General features: G+C 41.9%; 1 protein-coding gene across 1 annotated transcript in view; it reads left to right on the plus strand.

Moving 5' to 3' along the window:
* The window catches only part of LAMA3 (laminin subunit alpha 3), a 248,482-nt gene that overhangs the window by 117,703 nt on the left and 114,306 nt on the right, over positions 1-16,473 (plus strand). The window contains exons 22-24 of the mRNA XM_040434293.1: positions 3,695-3,827; positions 11,325-11,467; positions 15,964-16,061. Of these exons, the coding sequence (XP_040290227.1) occupies positions 3,695-3,827; positions 11,325-11,467; positions 15,964-16,061 (374 nt within the window). The remainder of the gene's footprint in view (positions 1-3,694; positions 3,828-11,324; positions 11,468-15,963; positions 16,062-16,473) is intronic.

Below are 16,473 nucleotides of genomic sequence, written 5' to 3' on the forward strand. Positions count from 1 at the left end.
ATATTTGAGATTAATGGGTCTTTAGTGTATGTAGAAAATGTTTCAGATCTTTGAGTTCAGCTAATGCAAAATGGGAACAAAACCGAAAATGTTGCGTTTATATTTTTGTTCAGTGTATATAACATCTTGATCATTTCTGTTCAGTGTAGATCTCCTTTTTTGAAATTTATATTAAGCCCTTAGCCTTGGCTGTTAGGCAGGATTCTAAGCTTGTAAGGTTTGGAACATTGGGGGTGGAGGACCGTATTTCTTTATATGCGGATGATGTCTTATTTTTTAGAGATCATACTAATACACTTCCTAGACTCATCTGAATAGTTAACTCTTTTGGTAAGGTTTTAGGCCTAGATATAAACTGGTCAAAAACCACTCTTATGCCAGTGGATACTCTTGTACCCTCTAGTGAGGGACTCTTGAGCATGTTAAATGTCTCTGATTCTTTCCAATACTTGGGCATGATTATATCCCCTAAGATTTAAGACTTTTTACAGCTTAACTTGATTCCATTGCTTACTAAACTATAATTGCTAACTATCCCTGGTGAAGATGGTGATCCTACCCTAACTACTATATATCCTAAGGAATTCTTCCATATGGATAGACAATACGTTTTTTAAACTTATCGAGAGAATCATTAATGATTTGCTGTGGGGAAGAAGGCGGGTAAGGCTTAAATTGGAATATTTATATAAGCCGCTGGAGCAGGGAGGATTGAATCTTCCCTACTTCATGGGCTACTTTATAACTGGGCAGTTACAGCTATTTCGTGAGTAGGAGAAAAGTGTACTCTGTACGACTTTGCTGAGGAGATCTTTGTATAACAACATATTTACACTACTGGAATCTGGGCAATTGATTAAGGTGGAACAGGAGTACAGAGAGGCTAAAAAGTTATTATCCAAGTCATGGGACACTATTAGAAGATGGTTGGGAATAAAAGGATCTCTCCAATGTGCTCCTCTTTGGCATAATTTCTACCTACAGGGTTTAGATAAAATAGCTGGGGACCAGTTTTGCAAGAAAATAATATTATGTATGTTACACAGGTGGTGAACAATAAAGAGATACTGCCGTTTTCGGGGTTAGCACAAAGAGAGGCTATGGGTAATTTGTCTTGGTTTAGATATTTCCAGTTACATTTGGCACTTTCTAGTGTAAAGGATAAATCACTTTTGGAGATAGATACTTCCACTTTTTTAAATGATTTGATAGGGAATTTAGATCAGAGGGTTAAGATTTCACAATTGTATAAATTACTACTTAAGGCACTATTTACTAAAACACAATCACCAGGACAAAGGGCCTGGGGAGTTGATTGCCCAAGGATCCAACTAGAGGGATGGGAAATATATTTGTGAATTTAAGTTCAACATCTCACAATTTTAATCAAGTATTGGTACAATTGAAAATTTGCATAGATTATATGTCACACCCTTATGGTTTAATAAATGTGGGTTAAGAGATAGCTCTAGGTGTGCACGGTGTGATTTATTTGGTGCTGATCACTTACACATGCTTTGGTCTTGCCCAGGTAAATTGCCATAAATATAAAAAGATCTTTCTGAGTAGAATATTGTTCCTGGCAAGACTCCTGATTACTCGAGCCTGATTCTCACGAAGTGTTCCAAATCTGAACACATGGATACATTTGGTTAATAAGGTTAAAAATTATGAAAATATTCTATATAAGCAAAGAAACAGTCAGGAAAAATGGTCTAAGATATGGGAGGCTTGGAGGTGTTAATCTTCCTCGACCCAATTTCTGCATTTAACTCTCCTTGACCCCTCTTACTTTTTCTTAGCCTTCTTTTCCTTTTTGTTGCTTCCTCTGATGTGATAGAGGGATTTGAGATGCATCGCAAGGGTAGGGAGGGGTGGGAAATAGGTGGTATAAGGGGAAAGTAAAGAATAATAACATTGCGTTTTTATTTTGTATGAAAATAAAATGGTTTGTATATGTTTTATTCCAATAAAGATAATCATTTATTTATTTATTATTTCTCATGTACACATGCTGTACTATTGAATAATGCAGAGTTTGTTTAAAGATAAGGTACCCTTTATGAAAATGTGAATGATCTCGTTCTCATTGTACTGCTCATTTTGTGTAAATAGAATTCTTTATACAGAACAGTATTGCTCCTTCACCATTACTTATTGGCCATCGTTTTTTATGTACACAGTCCTTGTCATTTTCTGATTCATTAACAACCTCTTATGATGGCTTATAGTAACAGTGCCTGCTAAATCCTACCACAATAAGGTAACCAGTCGCGCTAACTCTGTCTAAACCTTCTAGTTGTTTTTGCCCCCATACATACTGCTCACTATCGGAAGGATTGGCTAATCACATCTGTCTCTTGTTTTGCTTTTTCTCTTTTCAGCCAGGCCTGACTATGCATGTCTGCGGCTTTTGTTACCTTCTTTCATCTTCTTAACTACGCTCTGCTCACTTTCCTAAATGTCTATGAAAGAAATGACTTTTAGTTACTCTGTGATTTCTTCTTCTGAGGCTTCTATTATCTCCAGAGAATTTGTAAGTTTTGAGGCAATTTTTTCTTAAATATTTGCTATAAGTGCTCATGTACGGTATTATAACCATCTCAGAGAAAACGTGGTCTAATTGCACTCCGCCATACATCGTCCACCTTTCAATCTTCCATAGTTTTCGTACAGTCGTATTGAACAACTTCACTGCTCCCCTGAAGGACTCACTTGTTCTATTAAAGGGGCTTTCCAAGACTAAGACAGACCTCTCAGAGTGGCCAACCAGCAGTGGTGGTCATACTTACTTGGTCCATGCCGCTGGGTTTGGTCTCTGACGCTCGGAAGTGCTAAAATCAACATTCATGATGCAAGGGGATCGGGTCACCGCTGTGGCCTGTGATTGGCTGCACTGGTCACGTGTCCAACTGTCAACAGGGAGAGGAAGAGCCAGCCTGGGAACAACAGAGACTGGACCCAGAGGTGGGGACCAGGTAAGTATGATGACTACTGCTGGTCGGCCACTCTGGAAGGTCTGTATTAGAGCTCATGTACACGAACTTATTTTTTTGTCCGTGTCCGGCCCATATGTGGAACCATTCATTTCAATTGGGCCGCAAAAAAAACGGAAATGACTTTGTGTGCATTCCGTATCCGTATGTCCACATGTCCGTTCCTCAAAAAAATTGAATATGTCCTATTCTTGTCCGTTTTGCGGACAAAGACAGGGATTGTTACGATGAATCTGCAAAAAAACTGATGTAACGTGGACGTCACATGGATGTCATCCATTTTCTTTGCGGATCTGTGTTTTGCGGACCGCAAATGAGATACGGTCGTGTGCATGAACTCTTAGTCTTGAATAACTTCTTTACCCACGTCGAAAACCGCTCTTGGTTTGAATTGGCCTTGTGCATGGTTAAAATTAGCTTCACCTTTAAAAAAAAAAACGCAGTCGTGTTGCAAAAGCACTGCAATAAAACACATGCAGTTTTGGCAGTCATTAATCACCTAGGAGGTATGCTACCATTACTGGAACTCACACTACCTGTGAACTCAGCAGAATATACAGTATCCCACCAATTGGAAAATGCCACTGCAACGGGATAATGTTATTCCTTTTACCTGTCAGTGGTTTTAATGTTATAGCTGATGCTAGGTACTGTGTGTATATACACCTTCTACACTCACATTCTTCATATTTCAACAGAATGAAGTAAGGGTCCCAGTTAACGTGGGCAATTCCAATCTCAACTTGTTTCGTATTATATTAAGATACATTAATCCTGATGTAAATGCAATAACTGGACAAATTACAGCTCGCAGATTTCGCTCCAGCAAAGGTGAGTATAAAAAATTCTACAGCAATATAATTGTGTAATACTTGTATGTACTGCTGGCATATACTGCTGCCAAAGATATTCTTAGCGTTGGCAAACTCTGACATACAGGCGGCTCATTTCACAGGAGCAAGTTTTCCGCCCAGATGCAGTCTGTTTTTACAATGGATAGCATCCAGACTGAACCCTGACCCATATATGCACATGAGCATTGTTTTTCACTGGTCCATTCAAGTCAATGGGTCGGTGAAAAAAAACTGACAGTACAGATGCAATATGTTTTTCACTGATGCAGTGGCGTGCCTAGGGTGTTTGGCACCCGGGGCCGGTCCTTTCTCTGGCACCCTTCCCCCTCCAATACTTGACCACATACCTCTTACATCCAGGGACATCTCCTGTCATGTAGACCTTCTCTTTCCTCTTCTCCTTCATTAGACCGCCATGACAAATTCTTTCAGCCGCATCTCGTCTCTACAGAGTTTGTAACACAGACACGTTAGATTTCTCAGTTTTTTCATCAACCTCCCCATCCTGGTGTCCCCACAGTGTCATCCTGCTGCCACCCCCAATACTGTGCCCGTTGTGTTCCCCAATGCCCCAGGTACTATACTGCTGAAAAAATAGTGACCCCAGTAGACATAATTGGAGTCATTTATCAAACTGGTGTAAAGTAGAACTGGATTTCCAAAAGAGCTTTCAAAAATTAAAGGTGGAATCTGATTGGCTGCTATGGGCAACTAAGCCAGTTCTACTTTACACCAGTTTGATAAATTACCCCAAATGTCCATATAGTGTCCACAGCCGCTATAATGTCCCCTAGAGTGGCCCTAGTAATAATAACACCCTATATTGTGCTCCAGGCAATAATCCATGTATAGTGTCCCCAGATATAATAGAATTGCGCCTACAGTGCCTCCCCAATAGCAAGGCCCCCCACGCTGCCCCCATATAGTAATTTCCCCCCCACTGCCCCCCATAGTAATTCCCCCCACACTGCCCCATACTGTAATTTGCCTCACACAGTAATTTCCCCCCCACTGCCACCCACAGTAATTTCCCCCCCACTGCCACCCACAGTAATTTCCCCCCCCCCACTGCCACCCACAGTAATTTCCCCCACACTGCCCTCATAGTAATTTCCCCCACACTGCCCCATATAGTAATTTCCTACACACACTCCCAATATAGTAATTTCCCCCACAGTGCCCCATACAATAATCTCCCCCACACTGCCCCCATACAGTAATTTGCCCCACACAGTAATTTCCCACACACAGTAATTTCCCACACACTGCCCCATATAGTAATTTCCCCCACACTGTCCCCATACAGTAGTTTCCCCCACACTGCCCCCCACACAGTAGTTTCCCCCATACAGGAATTTTCCCCAAACTGCTCCCACACAGTATTGTCCCCCACACTTTCCCCATACAGTAGTGTCCCCCAGACAGTAGTTTCCCCCACACTGGCCCCCACACAGTAGTTTCCCCCACATTGCCCATATAGTAATTTGCTCCCCACATAGTAATCCTCCCAAAATGATTGCCCCCACATAGTAATCCCTCCCATAATAATTTGCCCCCACACAGTATCCCACCATTTCCCCCCCCACATGTGATCCTGTGTGCACCCCCCTCATGCCCCCCAAAGTTGCCACATAATTATTTTTTTTTAAATTGCCCCCACACAGTATCCCTTCATATTTCCCCCCCCACATGTCCTCCTGTGTGCACCCCCCTCATGTCCCCCAAAGTTTGCACATAAAAGAAAAAAGAAACCTAAAAGCGGAGCACTCACCTGCGCTTGCTCGCAGAGTCTTGGCTCTGTGCTGCTGAGTCCCGGTACAGGGGCGCGCGATGACGTCTACCGCATAGGCCTCAGGCCTACTAGGCCTGAAGCCTATGGCGGTGATCGGCGGCGGGGCAGGGAACTATGCGCTCCGCTCCCGTGCCCCGCTGCAGTATGTGGGCATCAGCGCTTCAGCAATGAGCTCTTCCATCTGTATTGATGGAAGCGCTTATTGCTTCTGGGCCTGGCAGTGATGCCCCCATGAGAGCCGGCACCCGGGGCGGACCGCACCCCCCGCCCCCCCCCTGGGCATGCCACTGCACTGATGGTTGTTAGGAGATGCTGTGTGTGTTATTGTTCAATTTTTCTTCATGCACGTGAAAAACAGATGTAAAAATGATTCTGATGGAAAAAAGCTGAAACACAGATTGCAGATCTCAGAGAAAACTCATACAGCATGCAAAACCATCAATTTTACACTGAACTGACCCTGACACGTTCTGTATAGCTCATGTGAAAGAAGCCTTATGCTTCTTCTACATGAGAGATACATAATGTGTGAGAGGCTGTTCTGTGAAAATCAGTTTAATCTTGTCCCCTAAGATCACAAAAAGTGCAACACCAAGCGATCAAATAGGCGTATGCCCCTCAAAATAGTACCAATCAAACTGTCACCTCATCCCGAAATAATGAGACCCTACCTAAGACAATTGGCCAAAAAATAAAAAAGCCACGGCTCCCAGACTATGGAGATGCTAAAACATAATTTTTTTGTTTCAAAAATGCTATTGTGTAAAACCTAAAAAAATAAGAAAAAGTATACATATTAGGTATCACCACGTCCGTAACAACCTGCTGTATAAAAATATCACATAAGGCTCTCAGACTATAAAGATGCCAAAACATAATTTTTTTGTTTCAAAAATGCTATTGTGTAAAACTAAAAAAAATAAGAAAAAGTATACATATTAGGTATCACCACATCCGTAACAACCTGCTGTATAAAAATATCACATGATCTAACCCCTCAGGTGAACGATGTAAAAATAAATATATAAAAACTGTGCCAAAACAACCAATTTTGGTCACCTTGCCTTATAAAGTGTAATAATGAATGATCAAAAAATCATATGTACCCAAAAATTGTACCAATAAAAGCGTCAACTCTTCCTGCAAAAAACGAGCCCCCGCATAAGACGATCGGCTGAAAAATATACAAAATATGGCGTTCAGAAAATGGAGACCCAAAAACATAATTTTTTTCCAAAAATGTTTATTATGTAAAACTGAAACAGACAAAGAATGTAGACATATTTGATATCATCGTGTCCGTAACACCCTGCTCTATAAAAATTATCTAACCTGTCAGATGAATGTTATGAAAAACAAAAAATGAAAACTGTGCCTGAACAGCCATTTTTTGGTTACCTTGCCTCACAAAAAATATAATATAGAGCAATAAATAATCATATGTACCACAAAATGGTACCAATAAAACTGTCACATTATCCCGTAGTTTTCAAAATGGGGTCACTTTTTGGGAGTTTCTACTAGGGATCGACCGATTATCGGTTTTACCGATATTATCGGCCGATATTCAGGATTTTGAACGTTATCGGTATCGGCATCTATTTTGCCGATATACCGATAACCTATTGGGAACACAGAACGCACTGCTCTCAGCGCTCTCTGTGTTCCCTCAGCAGCACAGGGGAGAAGGAAGCAGTGTCTCCCTCCCCCTGTGCTGCTGCTGCCGCTGCAGCCAGTGAGAGGAAGGAGGACAAGAGAAGGGGCGGGGCTGTGGCCACCGCTCCACCAATGAAGATAAGTCTTTCATTAATTCATATACAGGAGGCGGGAGCTGGCTGCAGAATCACATAGCCGGCTCCCGACCTCTATGAGCAATAGCTGCGGTCCGCGGTAGTTAACCCCTTAGGTGCCGCGGATCGCAGCTACCGCTCATAGAGGTCGGGAGTCGGCTATGTGATTCTGCAGCCAGCTCCCGCCTCCTGTATATGAATGATTGAGAGACTTATCTTCATTGGTGGCGCAGTGCGCCCCCCAGTATTAATCATTGGTGGCGCAGTGCGCCCCCCACCCCATCCCAATAGTAAAAACATTGGTGGCGCAGTGCGCCCCCCCACCCAGTATTAATCATTGGTGGCAGTGGCCACAGGATCCCCTCTCCCCTCCTCCTCCGATCGGAGCCCCAGCAGTGTAAGCCTGGGGCTCTGATCGGTTACCATGGCAGCCAGGACGCTATTGAAGCCCTGGCTGCCATGTTCAGCTCCATGCTGCTGTGTGCACAGAGCAGCAGGGACAGTGTGAGCTCCTATTCACCCTGATAGAGATCTATCAGGGTGAATAGGACAAGGGTTCTAGTCCCTAAGGGGGCTAAAAGTTAGTAAAAAAAACCAACAAAAATATTAAGTATAAATTAAATAGATTTACAAAAAAAATAAAAAAATACACGTTAACAATAAACATATTAATTTTCAGCAGATTTGTGTAGGAATTTTTTTTTTTAATTATCGGCTATCGGCCTGAAAGTTCACAAATTATCGGTATCGGCCCTAAAAAATCAATATCGGTCGATCCCTAGTTTCTACTATAGGGATGCGTCGGGGGTCTTCAAATGGGACATGGTGTCTAAAAACCAGTCCAGCAAAATCTGCCTTCCAAAAACCATATGGCGCTCCTTTCCTTCTGCGGCCTGCCGTGTGCCCATACAGGGGTTTATGAACACATGTGGGGTGTTTCTGTAAACCGCAGAATCAGGGTAATAAATATTGAGTTTTGTTTGGCTGTTAACCCTTGATGTGTTAAAGAAAAAAAGGGATTAAAATGGAAAATCTGCCAAAAAAGTGAAATTTAGAAATTTCATCTTCGTTTTCCTTTAATTCTTGTTGAACACCTAAAGGGTTAACAACGTTTATAAAATCTGTTTTGAATAACTTGAGGGGTGTAGTTTCTACAATGGGGTCATTTATGGGGGGTTTCTACTATGTAAGGTCTTATGCACATGGCCGTTGTCCGGCCATTCTGTGCATTGGGAACCGCAATTCGCGGTCCCCAATGCACGGGCAACATCCGTGCGGAGGCCAGGATGGATCGAGACCCATTCAACTTGAATAGGTCTATGATCCATCCGCACTGTAAAAAAGAACATGTTCTATTTTTTTGCAGTGCGGAGACATGGACAGAAACACCACAGAAGCACTCCGTAGTGCTTCCGTTGGCTTCCGTTCCGCACTCCATCTCCCGGATTACGGACCCATTGAAGTGTGTATGCAGGCCGCACAATGGCCGTGTGCATGAGGCCTTAGCCCCACAAAGTGACTTCAGACCTGAATTGGTCCTTAAAAAGCGGGTTTTGGAAATTTTCTTAAATATTTAAAGAATTGCTTCTAAAATTCTAAGCCTTCTAATATTCTAAAAAAATAAAATTACATTTACAAAATGATGCCAACATAAAGTAGACATATGGGGAATGTTAAGTAATAAATATTTTATGAGGTATCACTTTCTGTTTTAAAAGCAGAGAATACAAATTTTGAAAATTGAGAATTTTTCCCAAATTTTGGTAAATTTGGGATTTTTTTCATAAATAAAGGTGAAATATATTGACTCAAATTTATGACTGTCATGAAGCACAATGTATCACGAGAAAACATTCTCAGAATGGCCTTGATAAGTAAAAGCTGAGGATAGGTCATCAATAGTAAAAGCCTGGAGAACCCCTTTAATATAAACTTTTACACATGGACCCTAACACATGTAGAGGCTTTAATATTTGTTTACATTTAGTCAAAGACTACTAATTACTAGTGATGAGCGGGAGGTGCCATATTCGATTTCGCGATATTTCGCGAATATTCGCATGAATATTCGTGTTATATTCGTCGAAATCGAATATTCGCAATTATTCCAATTATCGCGAAAATATTTTTTCGCATATTGCGAAAATTTATCTTGATAGTATAAGGCAACGTTCCTATGCTAATGACTATGGCTAGGCTAATATGTGTATTTTACGAAATTTCGTAATATTGCTCTAACTTCGTCTCTTAGAATATTACGAATATTCTAAAAGACGAAGTTAGAGCAATATTAAGAACATTTGCAAAAGTCGAAATTGCGATGCGAGTAATATAACACGAAATAGTCGCATGAAGATTTAAACTTAGCACTGCTATATTCCATATTCTAGCCTAATATGGAATATAGCCCTGCTAAGTTAGCACTGCTATATTCCATATTAGGCTAGAATATGGAATATAGCTGTGCTAAGTTTAAATCTTCATGCGACTATTTCGTGTTATATTACTCGCATCGCAATTTCGACTTTTGCAAATGTTCTTAATATTGCTCTAACTTCGTCTTTTAGAATATTCGTAATATTCTAAAAGACGAAGTTAGAGCAATATTACGAAATTTCGTAAAATACACATAGATTGTATTTAAGCTAATATACTGCTATAGTAATAATTTTTAATAGTGTACATATTTTACAAAACTTAAGTTCAGAAGAGGCAAAAAAAAATTACAGGAAAAAAAAGGGATTATAGCACTATATTAGCTAAATTACAATCTATATGTGTATTTTACGAAATTTCGTAATATTGCTCTAACTTCGTTTTTTAGAATATTCGTAATATTCTAAGAGACGAAGTTAGAGCAATATTACGAAATTTCTAAAAGACGAAGTTAGAGCAATATTAAGAACATTTGAAAAAGTCGAAATTGCGATGCGACTAATATAACACGAAATATTCGCATGAAGATTTCAACTTAGCACTGCTATACTCCATATTCTAGCCTAATATGGAATATAGCAGTGCTAACTTAGCACAGCTATATTCCATATTAGGCTAGAATATGGAGTATAGCAGTGCTAAATTGAAATCTTCATGCGAATATTTCGTGTTATATTACTCGCATCGCAATTGCGACTATTGCGAAATTTCGTAAAATACACATATAGATTAGATTGTAATTTAGCTAATATGGAATATAGCAGTAAGTTGAAAACGCCACTGACTGGAGCAGCCAGGAAGCCAGGAATCCAAAGGACAGGTAAGAACAACTTTAGGGAAGTGGGAAAGAAAAAAATATAATAAAAAAAAAAAGAAAAAAAAAGAATATTCTATTTCGCGAATATATAGAACGATATTCTAAATATTCGCGAAATCTCGAAATTGCGATATTCGAGAAAAAAATTCGCAATTCGAATATTCGCGCTCAACACTACTAATTACCTCATCTTGCCATGTGCTATACTTAAACCCTTAAAACTTAGCTTTTAGTCTTATTCTAATAATTCCCTAATTGACCATCAATAGTTAAAAACTTCAGGGTGATCTCCTATCTATGATGCTTGAATTGGGTATGACACCTCATAGGCTGGTAGCCGCACGCTGGCTCTAGACATTTCCCTGGGTGGATATGTCTATTCGCTTTGTTTATAACATACTCTGATAGGTCAATTAGGGAATTATTAGAATAAGAATAAAAGCTAAGTTTTAAGGGTTTAAGTATATAATATAGACCCTATTTTTTAAACAAAAAATATATATAATTACAGTAAATAGCTGTAATTATGATGATATTCTGCAAATATCAAACAGTTGTTTCCTTTTATCCTAATTTTCTATACAAATACTTTTTCTTTTCTTAAATCGCCAATTCTGAAAGACTGTTTATAATCTATAGGTTCATTAGATGTCAAAGACATTGTGTTCCCTCCAAGCACGGAGCCAGCATTCCTTACCGTGCCAGGAAAAAGCTTTGCAGAGCCATTCTCTTTGGTTCCTGGAAACTGGATAATTACAATTTCTGTAGAAGGAGTACTTTTGGTAAGCTCATTTCATCTTTATAATGTGTATATTTTCATTTTGCTGCCACAGAGCTATATAGACATAATTAAAGAGGACCTGTAATCTCTCCTGACATGTGAATGTTAGCAGCTATTTGCATTCCCATGTAATAACAATTCTGGAGCATCTATTCTTATGACTCTATGTTGTACCATTCCTTTATTATTCCTGCTAGAACATATTAATGTATTACTAGCAGTTTGCAGTGAAGGTCCAGATGGGTGGTACCAGTTGGGGGGGGGGTGGGGTGTCTGCACAGTCTGACACTAACCAGTTAGCCCTGCCAGTGTCAGACTGTATTGTGATTGGTTGCTATGGGGAGCAAAGACAGGTTTTCTTTTAACAGGTTTCATCTACTTATTTATAATAAACATAGTGGTGTTATATTATTTATATTAAAGTGGCCTTCCAGCAAGGAGCTCAAAAATTGTATGTACCGTAAGTCAGTAACTACAGGGGATGATCACCTCATACTGCATCTATTTTACTAAAATCTTGCTCCTTTGCCGTTTCTTAGCAGAGCCATGATCTGTGACTAAGGTGTAGCTACGTTGCCTAGACTGAGGTAGTCTGGGGCAGACCTCCTGTCTCATCATTGGTTCAGGCTGCTGAGGGTGTGACTACCTAACACTAGGCAATGTACCTAAACTTTTGTTATACCTTACGCTACATCTCTGCCAAAATAGAGCTCAGCTAAAAAGCGTCCACAAGCATTATCTGTGGAAAATAAAATGCAGGTAATCATCCTCTGTAGGTAATTACTTACATATAAGGCTACTTTCACATTAGCGTTTGTTGCGGATCCGTCATGGATCTGCAAAAACGCTTCCGTTACAATAATACACCCGCATGCATCCGTCATGAACAGATCCGGTTGTATTATGATTTCTATAGCCATGACGGATCCGTCTTTAACACCATTGAAAGTCAATATGGGACGGATCCGTTTTCTATTGTGTCAGAGAAAACGGATCCGTCCCCATTGACTTACATCTGTCCTGCTCCGCACCACATGGCGGACAGAAAAACGCTGCAGGCAGTGTTTTGGTGTACGCCTCCAGAGCGGAATGGTGACTGAACGGAGGCAAACTGATGCATTCTGAGCGGATCCTTTTCTATTCAGAATGCATTAGGGCAAAACTGATCCATTTTGGACCACTTGTGAGAGCCCTGAACGGATCTCAGAAACGGAAAGCCAAAACGCCAGTGTGAAAGTAGCCTAATGTTTATGCTCCATCTTGTGGTGTCTTCAGACCCAATATACAATACACACATTCCTTTTTTATTTTAAAAAGGGTCAGATTGGTTTTAAAAATGAAAGAGTAATCTTTTATTAACCTTTATAAATGTTCTATATGACTCAATACTTAAAGAGGTTCTCCGGGAATTAAAAAATGAAAATACTTAAATATTATTTTTTACCTTTCATTAATTAGAATGGCTTGTTTTGTCTAGGGTGAAATCATTAGGAGAAAGTGTCCTATCAGTACATACAAAACCTGTACTAAACACACAGGAGGACAAGTTACTTCACCACAATGAGCCATAGTGGTGCCTCATCCTTCTCTCTGCTCTGCCTGTCAGGAATCATGATCCTGAATACAGATGAATCTCTGTGGGAATGGAGATGATGAGGAGACATGAGAGGAGGCTGATGTGTTGCTAATGAGCAGCAGCACTTATTTACAGTCTCCATTACCACAGCCCCACATTAGCACAGCCTGTCCTGTCCGTCCTCTCTGTCTGTACTTCATGTCTCCTCATGAACTAAATTCCCCAGAGATTCAGCTAAAGTTCTTATCATCTGTATTCAGGATCATAATCCCTGACAAGTAGAGCAGAGATGAGGATGAGGCATCTCTTTACCTCAGTGTTGTAAAGTAACTTGTCCTCATGTGTGATCAGGATAGGTTTTGTGTGAACTAATGGGACAGTGGCCATTTTGTTTCCCCTGATGATTGCTCCCCAGACAAAACGAGCCATTATAAATAATGAAAGGTATTTGAGAATGTATTTATAATAAAGTAATATTTAAGTATTTTAATTTTCTTAATTCCCGGAGAACCCCTTTAATGGGGAGATTTATTAAGACTAGTGCAAAAGAAAACTGGCTTAGTTGCCCATAGCAACCAATCAGTACACCTTTCATGTTTCAGAGCTCTTCTGAAAAATGTTTTACTAAGCAAATCACCAGCTGAAGTCCGGGTTACCTGTACGAGTAGAATCAGCACTCGTACCTCGCTGACATGTCAGAGGTGTACAGGTGTACGGATCTCACTGTGGGGCTGCAGGAAACACTGTACAGCATGGGTGTCAAACATGCGGCCCGCGGGCCGCATGCGGCCCGCAATGAATATCTTTGCGGCCCGGCAGTCTAGTATCTCTGAACATGAGCGCGCTGCTATCGGCGCGCTCATGTTCTCTCAGCAGCACGGGGAGAAGGAAGCTGTCCTCCCTCCCCCCTGTGCTGCTGCCGCTGCCACCAATGAGAAGAGAGGGGGGGGAGGAGGGGCGGGCGCACTGCGCCACCAATGAGGAGAGAGGGGCGGAGGAGGGGCGGGCGCACTGAGCCACCAATGATAGGACTATTCCCATTTCCCACACAGAGCGGCGCCCAGCGATGTCTCAGCACTCACCATTAGTCCTGGGCGCCGCTCCGTTCGCCCGCAGTGCCCCATTACTGTCTCCTCTCCTGCTCCACATGCTGCTGATTACTATCGGAGCGATGGGAGGAGACATCAGCTTCACTAGTGGGCGTTCCTTCTCCCTGCGCTGCGATTGGACAGCGCTACAGCCAGGAAGAAGGAACGCCCACTAGTGAAGCTGATGTCTCCTCCCATCGCTCCGATAGTAATCAGCAGCATGTGGAGCAGGAGAGGAGACAGTAATGGAGCACTGCAGGCGAACGGAGCGGCGAACAGAACTAATGGTGAGTGCTGAGACATCGCTGGGCGCCGCTCTGTGTGGCCTGATAGTAAGAGTCAGTCTTTAACACAATACAGGAGGCGGGTGCCGGCAGCAGAATCGCATTGCCGGCACCCTGCCGCTGACAGGGAGCTGCGATCAGAGGCAGTTAACCCCTTAGGTGCCGCACCTGAGGGGTTAACTGCTGATCTGCCAGTACCAGCCTCCTGTATAAAGGGGAAATTTATCATTGGTGGTGCAGTGTGCCCCCCTCAACCCCCCATCCCATTAAAATCATTGGTGGCACAGTGCGCCAGCCCCTCTCAACCCCCCCAGTATTAAAATCATTGGTGGCAGTGGCCACAGGGACCTCTCCCCTCCCCCTCATTGGTGGTGCAGTGGCAGCTTCTGATCGGAGCCCCAGCTGTGTAAGCCTGGGGCTCCGATCAGTTACCATGGCAGCCAGGACGCTACAGAAGCCCTGGTTGCCATGGTAACATCCCTGATGCTGTGTGCACAAGGCACAGAGCAGCAGGGACAGTGTGAAGTCCTATTCACCCTAATAGAGCTGAATAGGACAAGGGATGAAAGATCCCAGGTTCTCGCCCCTAAGGCTACTTTTACACTTGCGTTCAGAGCGGATCCGCCTGAGACGGATCCACTCATATAATGCAGACGGTGGATCCGTTCAGAACGGATCCGTCTGCATTATATTGTAAAAATTTTTTATTTTTTTTGATGCGGCCCACATAAACTTAAATTTTTTTTTTTTTGGCCCATGTTAGCCTTTGAGTTTGACATGCTTGCTGTACAGGCAGGAGCACACAACACTGCTGCCTGTGCGCCCTCAGCTTGGCTACATCCTGGCACAGCACATTGGTACACTCTAAAGATCTGCTATGTCATGATTTAGCTAAGCAGAGCGAGCTCCTGCCTGTGCCATATGCATAACACATTGGTACACTATTTCTAATGTGCTAAACAGGAGCCCAGTCCGCTCAGCTAATTCCAGGCAGAGCACATGCATATAGGGAGCCGATGTGATAAGCCAGGACTTAGCCAAGCTGAGGGGACACAGTCAGGAGCAGCGATGTGTGCTCCCGCCTGACAGCATTGTCCCCACAGTGCAATCCGTACACCAATACACAAGTGTCATGTCAACATGGTACAAGTATACTGATTGTAAAGCGTAATAGGCATCCAGGACTTCGGGTGCCTATTTGCTTTGTAAAACAGGAAAATCCATCAATAAACTATATTACAAACATATACATTTAAGCCACATTCATATCAGCCACATTCATATCAGTAAGATACAAATTCAGCTATAATGAGTGTTTTGGAGATCTGAAATAAGGAGCTGTCAGCTGAGCTGCCTGATGGAACACAGTAAAAATACAGAGCATGCTACTATACAGAGAATTCTATCTCAAGGCTGTACAGAGAAAGGGGCTCAACATTTTTAATAAAGACCAATTCAAAATGAGTACGCTGCAAGTAAATATAGGACATAGACATTTTTATACCGAGTGCTTTGGTATTTTTTATAATTTTATTATATTTCATTACAGGATTACCTTGTACTGCTGCCAAGTGATTACTATGAAGCCTCCATTTTACAATTGCGAGTTACGGAGCTATGTGACTATAATGGACCAGTTGGAGCAAAGTAAGTCTAGGATTGCAATCCTCTACAGAAACTCATTATTGTAAAATTTATCTGACCTGATTACATTTCTTTGATAATCATTATTATCCCAGTGATTCAGTAGTTTAAACTGTGATCACCTAGAACAGTATTTTATGGAACAGTAAAGTTTTATTTAAAGGGGTTGTCCGGGTTCAGAGCTGAACCCGGACATACCCATAATTTTCCCCCAGGAAGCCCTCTGATGTTAGCATCGGAGCATTTTATGCTCCAATGCTCTCCCTTGCCCTGTGCAGGATCCCGCAGGGCAAGGGCTTTTTTATTTACAATAACACACTGCCGGTCGGAGTGCCGGTGACGTCACCGGGCTAACTGCTGGGTGAAAGCTTCTGCCTGGCAGCCCTAAGGAGACCCTGGTACGCCACCGGATCTC

This window comes from Bufo bufo, chromosome 5, assembly GCF_905171765.1.
Source record: "Bufo bufo chromosome 5, aBufBuf1.1, whole genome shotgun sequence".
Taxonomy (NCBI): domain Eukaryota; kingdom Metazoa; phylum Chordata; class Amphibia; order Anura; family Bufonidae; genus Bufo; species Bufo bufo.